The 9255-nt window shown below is 41.1% G+C and overlaps 1 protein-coding gene and 1 long non-coding RNA gene across 2 annotated transcripts; both read right to left on the minus strand.

Annotated features, from left to right (window-relative positions):
• Nucleotides 1–352, minus strand: LOC121990435. Its single transcript, XR_006114596.1, has 3 exons — nt 321–352; nt 194–245; nt 1–88 (listed from the first exon to the last, which is right to left on the minus strand). It is a non-coding gene; the product is annotated as an uncharacterized LOC121990435 (long non-coding RNA).
• Nucleotides 353–7503: 7151 nt separating this feature from the next.
• Nucleotides 7504–9050, minus strand: LOC121991257. The gene is made up of 5 exons (XM_042545265.1): nt 8792–9050; nt 8583–8712; nt 8222–8515; nt 8038–8139; nt 7504–7944 (listed from the first exon to the last, which is right to left on the minus strand). Exons 1-5 carry the CDS (start codon nt 8836–8838, stop codon nt 7504–7506), a joined length of 1014 nt encoding a protein of 337 aa, XP_042401199.1. The 5' UTR covers nt 8839–9050.
• Between the last annotated feature and the right edge of the window lie 205 nt (nt 9051–9255).

Below are 9255 nucleotides of genomic sequence, written 5' to 3' on the forward strand. Positions count from 1 at the left end.
AGTACTACAACATCTGAAATTTAAAATCACAATACAACACCATCTAGCAAAGAAAATCCAATCCTAAGCTAGCAAGTAGTAATCAATCCTGCAAAAATGTTAATACGATAGATTACTAATAAAACAAAGAATAAACTAATTCACAATTATGAGTAACATATTAAATTTAATATTATGAATTTATTTTACATACCTGAAAGCTAGTTTGGTTATATGATGATGGTGTTGTATAGGCATCAACGTTCCTGAAAAGATATAATACAATGTTAGACATAGTTTCATTAGTGAAAAAAAACTTAAAAAGTTAAACATCAAGATACCTATCACAATCTATGGATCAGGAGGATTATTAGGGTCTTGATGTTGGTGCAACATTCCTCAGGTCAAGGTTGACCTGGTTGACCAAGCTTGAGTCTTGGTTTGGATTTCGATGTTTGACAATGCAAGGTTGATTGAAGAAGAGTCAAGTAGGTCAAGGATGACCGGATACTTGACTGGGAAGTCCTAACTGGGATGTTAGGCAGGAGGAAAATCCTGGTGAGTGAAGCCAGGTGAAAGACCTAGTGAGTGAAGCTAGGCAGGAGAAAATTTCTGGTGAGTGAAGCCAGGTGAAAGACCTAGTGAGTGAAGCTAGGCAATTGGGAAAGTCCTGGTGAGTGAAGCCAGGCAAGAGAAATCCAGATGGGTCAAGGTTGACCAGACATCTGGTGAGAGTCCAAGTAGGTCAAAGGGATTGACCGGATACTTGGCATGAGGAAGAAAAGTCCAAGTAGGTCTTAGGGAGTCACCGGATACTTGGTAAGAAGAGAAAAGTCCAAGTGGGTCAAAGGGATTGACCAGACACTTGGTGAGAGAGTCCTAGCTGGTCAAGGGTGACCGGATGCTAGGTCTTATGTACCAACAAGTCATGGTTGACTAGATGTTGGTTTAGGGGCTTTGGGCTTGGTTTTGGGCAAAACCAAGATCCGGATTGATCACCGATTGATCCAGGTTTGGATTGATCCGTGATTGATCCAACAGTTTGGATTGATCCGTGGATCGATCCGAAGACTCGATCGTGGATCGATCCAGAAGATCTGAATCGATCCACCGATCGATCCGGTGAGTCCTCGCGAACAGATCGCCTCGATCGTGGATCGATTCAGAGGTCCCAATCGATCGCTGGATCGATTGGGACGCTCGCGCGATAGCGCTGGATCGATCCGTGGATCGATCCGTAAGTTTTTCCAGACGAAGGCGCTGGATCGATCCGTGGATCGATCCAGCCTCCCGATCGATTGGGAGCATTCCAATCGATCGGGATTCGACCGTTAGCGCCGTTAAGGCCGCAGCGTTCATTTCCTTCGAAGAACTTCACCGATTCATTCCAGATTCATCACACTCCCCAGACCTCTCTAAGCTCCTCACCGCCGTTCTTGAAGGTTCTTGGAGGTTCATCCAAGTCAAGAGGCGAGTTGCAACGAGAAGAAGAAGAAGCTAGGGTTTTCATGCATCTCTTGTAAGCTTTTGCTTATTCTCTACTACCCTTTCTTCTACTTGTATTGAGAGTCTTGTAGGGCTTCTCCGCCTTAGTTACCGAAAAGGAGTGTTTATTAGTGGAGGTGTGTGTGTGCGTGGATCCTTGGACTAGTCACCTCTTATGAGGTGGATACCAAGTAAAATCCTATTGTTAGCATTGTTGTAGTTTGTTTCTTTGTATTCCACTGCGCATCACTTTGAAGAAACAAGCAACGAAGCACGACAAGCACACGCGATCTAGCTACTTTTCGGTCCTAACAAGTGGTATCAGAGCAAGGTTGCTCTTCACCGGAATCACAGCCGGAAGGGGCAAATATAACAAGCAAAGCTAGAGGGTGAAGAAGTTGGAGCAAATTCATCAAAGTCAAAGAATTCAAGAAGCTCAACTTCAAGATGCAATTCCAAGATGGACTTGGATTTGATACAAGGGTGGCTCCACCATACACATCCACAAGCTTCGATTCTTGGAGATCAAGAATTGAAAATTTCTTGATGATGGAGATAGAGCAATGGTTTGCTCTAATGGAAGGTTTTAAGGCTCCAAGGAATTCAAAGGGCAAAGTTCTCAAGAGGAGCAAATGGAGCCAAGAACAAATCCAAAGATGTGAGGCCAATGACAAAGTGACCAAGCTTTTGGTCAATCTATTGCCAAGCAACATCTTGGAGAAAATTGGAGAAGTTGAAGATGCCAAAGAGCTATGGAGCAAATTGGCCAAGCTTCATGAAGAGATCCCCTCCACTGTACAAGAGCAAGAAGTATCCAGAGAGGGTGACTCTTTGGAGCAAGACCAAGAGGAGGACTCCGAGGTTGAGAGATGCTCAACCTCCGAAGAAGAAGCTTCATCCTCAAGGGAATGCATCGAAGGGAACAAGGAGGGAGCATACTCCTTGTTTCATATTCAAGATGGTGAAGCCTCCACCTCTAGGATTGAGGGGGAGCGATCCTTGGTGACGCCGGATCAAGAAGAAGGAGAAGCTTCTACATCCGGGTCAAGAGACGAAGAGGAGGAAGAAGATTCTACCTCCACAAGTCAAGAAAAATCAAATGGAGGGGAATCAAGGTCCGATCAAGAGGAAGCTTCCACCTCCAGATCCAAAGGAAAAGATGCCACCCCTACAAGCAAAGGTATAAACATTTCAATTAATAACAAAAATCATATTATATGCTTTGAATGTAGGGAACATGGGCACTACAAGAGCAAGTGTCTTAAATTGGCCAAGAAGAAGGGCCAAGTGGCACAAAAGGGCAAGGTGAAGCCCAAGGAGACCATCCCCGGAACAAAGAAGAGCAAGGAGCACATTGTGTGTTTCTCTTGCAATCAAAAGGGGCATTACCGGAGTCAATGCCCTAAGGGGAAGAAGATGGTCAAGGCTCAAGGAGGAAGCTCAAGTCAAGGGGGAGCCTCTAAGGTAAAAAGGAAGGTAACTTTTATTGAGCCTACCCCGTTAAATTATGGTAAAAAGCATGATAGTTCTAACTTATATCATTTTAATGCTATTTACCATGAAAATAGGAAGCATGATAGTGTTAAGGAAAAACATATAGCTTTTCATGCTAAAACCACCACACCTAGGGCTAGGAATGTAGGTAAAAGTCTAGGCAAAAACTCTAAGGATTTTATCTACGAGCCTAAAAATAAAAATGCTCATAAATTTAATGGAAAACCAAAGACTAAGGACTTAATGATAAAAAATCAAGTCTTGAGGTCAAGGCTTGATAAAATGGAAAAGACCCTAAAAAGATTGGAAAATATCCTATTAGGGCAATATGAGCATAACCTAGGTTTAGGGGTACAAAAGCCATCAAATGGCCATAGAGGTTTGGGATACAAACCCAAAGCAAAAAGGGATGTGCCTAGTTATCATAGGGTTCCATATAGTTATGGAACAAACTAAGTCTAGAGGTCAAGTCAAGGATATAAGGGAAGATATCCCTAGAAGTATCTTTGCAACCAAAGTGACTAAGACTTCTAAGAAGTCTAAGAAAGTCACTAACAAGGTCACAAGGGAAGCAATCCCTAGAGTTGACCTAGAAAATGTGACCAAGGCTTCTAAGAAGCCCAACAAGGTCACTAGGAAGGTATCTAGGGAAGTTATCCCTAGTGAGTACCTAGAGCATCCAAGGAGCACCAATAGGTGTTGGGTTCTTAGGAGCATCTTCTCTACCCCATAGATGGGTTAGAGAGTGTCAACTCCGATTAGAAGGGTAGTTAACCCAACTTTGAGGAAATTGACACTCAAGGAGCATTTTCAAGGTTTTTGTTAACCTTTGAAAATGAAATGGAATTATCATTTACTCTTTGAAAGAGTAAAATGTGCCTAATGGTGAAAAATTGGTTTTATCTTAAATGGCATAAATTGAGAAAACTTAGAGAAATACCAAGTTGGGATTTTGGTATTCTCTTTAAAAATTTAAGGCAATCCGGGCTTTGATTTATGTGTTTACTCTTGAGGAAAAATGGAATATGCCAACATTTGAGGATATGCTTAATTTTTAAGCGGCATAAACAAATCAAGAGAAATAGAAATGTCAATTTAGGTTTTGGCACTTCTTTGAAGCATTTAGGGCAATCTAGGTTTAACGTTTTAGGTTAAAACAAGTGGAAATAGCTAAGTGGTTAAGGATACTTAGATAGGAAATCTAGGTATATCTTATTTATGCTAAACCTTGTCATGATTATTTGCCCGTAATATGCCATGACATCATATTTTATTTGTATTTTGCATTCATGACTTATCATAAAAAAAAAATACAAAAATACCATGTCATGTCCTACATACATCATGTAGTATAGGAACTTTCCTTTAAAAGCTATTGCATTTTGATGTATGCCATAATATCAATCATGCATTATGTTTTATTTCCTAAATTTAAGGACAAATGGCATTAGTTAAACAAGTGGCATTTGTTTAACAAGTGAATCAACAAGTAACATCCTTGGTGGATGTTTACCACTCAAAATGCCTAGATAGATATGCATGATCCCTAGAATAGGGCAAAACCATAATCTCACATCTCACAAAGACATATAAGATGACTTGTATGTGTTTTAGTGCACATTAGATACAAGTGAGATGTTAGGATGATGAACAAAACTCAATATGTTGATTTAGTGCATTCTTTTGAGTTTTAAGTTCATCAAAACACATAGTTATGTGTTTTCTCATCATTGGGAAAGCTAATGTACAAGTCATGTGCATTAAGCCCAAGGAACATGGTGGGATATTAGTTTTGAAAATGTTTTCAAAATAATTTTGGAAAACCTTGGTGAAGGCTATCTTTTGATAGTAATCACCATTGAATAGATAGACACAAACTTGAAGAAAACACTAAAGTTTTTGCAAGTTCTCAAGTTTGTGTCAATCTTTGAAAATATGATGTATTCTCATAGAAAACTATTTTTCCATGATAAATTATACCCTAAATAATGTCTACACAAATTTTTACGATTTTTGGAATTTTGTAGAATTTTCTAGGGGTTTCTGAAATTGGCTGAAATTGAATTTCCGTAATTTCAGGCCTCCAATCGATCAGTGGATCGATTGGAGTGCCTCAATCGATCAGCCGATCGATTGAGAAGGCATTTCTCGCGAGCAGAAGCTCGCTGGATCGATCAGCCGATCGATCCAAGAAGATTGAATCGATCAGTGGATCGATTCAGCAGGGTTCAATCGATTGGAACCCAACTCCAATCAATTGAAGATGCTGATTTTGGCTGGGAAAGCTTATTTTCAGCATTTTGAACCTATTTTAGTCTAGGTAACCATTCCAAACCCCTGAAAATACATTTGTATACATAAAAAAGGGTGTTTTCGTGTGGAAAACAAGGATGGATTGGTTAAGGAAGGCTAAGTTGAAGTTTAGGCTGAGGTTTGTTTCAAATTTTGAATATTTGAACCTCAAAACTTCTAAAATTGGGTTTCCTAAAGTTTTGGGGATTCCAAGTTATTGTTGGTGCAATGACAGAAGTTACCACCATGTCTTTATGGGGAGGGACTCTTTAAAGACATAAAATTTATTTTTCATGAACCTTGGAAGGTGGTTAACCTTCCGTTAAGAACATGCTCAAGGTTGAGCGTTTGAACTTTAATGGGGAGTGGATATCCTCATTGTTCAAGTGGTTTCAAGTGGATAATGCTCAAGGATGGGCATTTGCCTACATTGGGGGAGAATGTAGGGTTAAGGTTAATGAAGGGTATGGGACCTTCATTATCGTGCTGATCACAACGAGTGAAGTTGTGAACGACGATGAGCAACTCTTCAGGGGGAGAGTTTTCAACAAGTGAATCTGTTGATGTGTGCCCAAAAATGGGGCATGGTTTGATGTGTGCCAATAGGGGGAGAATGAAAGGGAGTAAGTTAGGCTTTTATCACCTAGAGGGAGTTTGCCCTCTTAGGGGGAGAATGAAGGGCTTAACTTATGCATTCATTACCTAGTGGCATGAAGAAGGTTTAGGCTATGGTATTAGCCTAACTTACATGTGGTATTGTAAGTGATAGTGTTGGTATTGTCAAACATCAAAAAGGGGGAGATTGTTGGTGCAACATTCCTCAGGTCAAGGTTGACCTTGTTGACCAAGCTTGAGTCTTGGTTTAGATTTCGATGTTTGACAATGCAAGGTTGATTGAAGAAGAGTCAAGTAGGTCAAGGATGACCGGATACTTGACTGGGAAGTCCTAACTGGGATGTTAGGCAGGAGGAAAATCCTGGTGAGTGAAGCCAGGTGAAAGACCTAGTGAGTGAAGCTAGGCAGGAGAAAAATTCTGGTGAGTGAAGCTAGGTGAAAGACCTAGTGAGTGAAGCTAGGCAATTGGGAAAGTCCTGGTGAGTGAAGCCAGGCAAGAGAAATCCAGATGGGTCAAGGTTGACCAGACATCTGGTGAGAGTCCAAGTAGGTCAAAGGGATTGACCGGATACTTGGCACGAGGAAGAAAAGTCCAAGTAGGTCTTAGGGAGTGACCGGATACTTGGTAAGAAGAGAAAAATCCAAGTGGGTCAAAGGGATTGACCAGACACTTGGTGAGAGAGTCCTAGCTGGTCAAGGGTGACCGGATGCTAGGTCTTATGTACCAACAAGTCATGGTTGACTAGATGTTGGTTTAGGGGGCTTTGGGCTTGGTTTTGGGCAAAAACCAAGATCTGGATTGATCAGCCGATTGATCCAGCAGGTTTGGATTGATCCGTGGATCGATCCAGCAGATCTGGATCGATCAGTGGATCGATCCAGAAGATCTGGATTGATCCACCGATCGATCCAGAAGATCTGGATTGATCCACCGATCGATCCGGTGAGTCCCCGCGAACAGAACCCCTCTGGATCAATCTGTGGATCGATCCAGAGGTCCCAATCGATCAGTGGATCGATTGGGACGCTGCTGCTTCGCGCGATCGATCGTGGGATCGATCCGTGTTTCGCGCGATAAGCTCTGGATCGATCCGTGGATCGATCCAAAGCCTCCCCGATCGATTGGGAGCATTCCAATCGATCGGGATTCGACCGTTAGCGTCGATTTAAGCCGCAGGCGTTCATTTCCTTCGGAAGAACTTCACCGATTCATTCCAGATTCATCACAGCTCCTCCCCAGCACTCTCTAAGCTCCTCACCGCCAGTTCTTGAAGGTTCTTGGAGGTTCATCCAAGTCAAGAGGCGAGTTGCAACGAGAAGAAGAAGAAGCTAGGGTTTTTACTGCATCTCTTGTAAGCTTTTGCTTATTCTCTACTACCCTTTCTTCTACTTGTATTGAGAGTCTTGTAGGGCTTCTCCGCCTTCGGTAGTTACCGAAAAGGAGTGTTTATTAGTGGAGGTGTGTGTGTGTGCGTGGATCCTTGGACTAGTCACCTCTTATGAGGTGGATACCAAGTAAAATCCTATTGTTAGCATTGTTGTAGTTTGTTTCTTTGTATTCCGCTGCACATCACTTTGAAGAAACAAGCAACGAAGCACGACGAGCACACGCGAAGCTATTCCCCCCCCCCCCCCCCTCTAGCTACTTTTCGGTCCTAACACTTGAGTCTCCTGAGAGGCAAAACGATGCGGCGTTGCACTCATTTGATCCAAGAAGGCCTGCATATCCCACCCAATTTTCTCAAGATCCAATCGGGATTGCCGCTCTACTCGAAATTCAGCCTCCAAGGTCGAGAGTCGAGTCTTCAAATCTGCGTTTTCCTGTTCTAAGACGTCTACTCTAGCAGATGATTCGGATGCACTCGATGATGTGCTGGGACGACCCCTGGCCCTAGGAGCCATCGCTTGATCATATACAACTCTCGCCTGAGCCCCAAGACCATATAGGGTGGAGGTCTTTTTCCTTCCACCAACCACATCATAATAAATTTCATTTATCTGGTCAGTGGATAGAGTCTGCTCCTCACCTCCCTCTAAACTAGGCTGAGATGCCTGTGCAACCCTAGCAGCAATTTCTTCCTATTTACATTAAAAAAAAGTATTGTCAGATATTTACTAAAATGATAGATAATCATTGTTAATAGTTATATATATTCAAGTGTAGAATCTTACGTCTAATGCCGATGATCGACGATCTATAAAGTTGCCATCTTTTGACTTGTGTGTCTTGGTAAATATCTCCCAACAAGTAGGAGGTCGCTGTAGATCATGTTCCTCAATATTAAAGAATGTAAATAATTCCATTGATATAGTCTAGGTACAAAACTCTTATAGAATTTTAAAATTGGAAACTAACCAAGTCTAAGGCATGCTCGACAATCGATCGGGATCCAGCAGTATGTTTTGTTGCTCCAGTACTAGGGCCAGCCAGCTCACTCTTTCTATTGGCTCGAGCTTTCATTGCATTTTCCTGCCATCTGTCTACGACCCAAATGGCTCGCCATGCATCCCAAATGTTCTCAGGTACATAGGATGGTTTTATTCCCTTTTGTCTTGCTTTATATAGCATGTCTTTGTATAGTTTGGCACAAGCTGCATTCCAGGTAGCATAAAATTCTGCCTCGTGCTCTGTCTCCCAAGTATATCTTTTCTGCAATAATACATTCACAAATTATTATAAAAAACATAAAAAAATCATGATAATTAAATTGGCTTACCAAAAACTCATCGTAATAAAATTGCTTCATATCTGGGTCTACCCGCTTCCATGTAGTACCAGCGGGACTAAATCGCTCTTTAAATTTCGAGGTGATGTATGCAGCTACTCTATGACCATCTGGGGTAAAACTGCATATAACAAATAAAATAAACCAAATATGTTAAAAAAATAGATGCAGCGAATAAGACTAATAACACCAATACTTACCAACCCCCGATAATCCGTAGAACAATCTGGCCACCAGCATCAGACATGTCTATATCTGCAGAATTACATTATAACACATACGCATGCACACTAGGTTTAATCAAACAAATAATAATGACTAATAGAGTAAGACAAGTGATATAACTATGAATATTTAGATCTAAAATTTAACTGAACAATGCTTAATCTGGATATATAACAATTTTAATCATTAACATTTTGGAGATCCTCCTCACTAGACTCTGTATGTTCAATAAGCTCCTCACTGAACAATGACTTGTAATATGTAGGTGTGAGACCATAAGAGGTGGCACAACAAAAAAAAGTAAAAGAAGGAATTGTGGTACTAGATTAATAACTTAGTAAGTATGCAATTAATAGAATAGAGGTACTAAGTATGCAATTAATAGAATAGAGGACCAACCAAAATCATACCATGAATACAAAATATTAAGTATATAATT

The sequence above is a fragment of the Zingiber officinale genome, chromosome 6B (assembly GCF_018446385.1).
Source record: "Zingiber officinale cultivar Zhangliang chromosome 6B, Zo_v1.1, whole genome shotgun sequence".
Lineage (NCBI taxonomy): Eukaryota > Viridiplantae > Streptophyta > Magnoliopsida > Zingiberales > Zingiberaceae > Zingiber > Zingiber officinale.

What these genes read in the sequence shown, in the direction of transcription:
- LOC121991257 (XM_042545265.1), bottom strand. Translation starts at nt 8,838, where the DNA reads ATGTCTGATGCTGGTGGCCAGATTGTTCTACGGATTATCGGGGGTTG. An exon ending in TCGAGCATGCCTTAGACTTG is followed by an intron (nt 8,140 to 8,221) that starts GTTAGTTTCCAA and finishes TTTAATATTGAG; the next exon opens with GAACATGATCTACAGCGACC. An exon ending in GTCGATCATCGGCATTAGAC is followed by an intron (nt 7,945 to 8,037) that starts GTAAGATTCTAC and finishes TAATGTAAATAG; the next exon opens with GAAGAAATTGCTGCTAGGGT.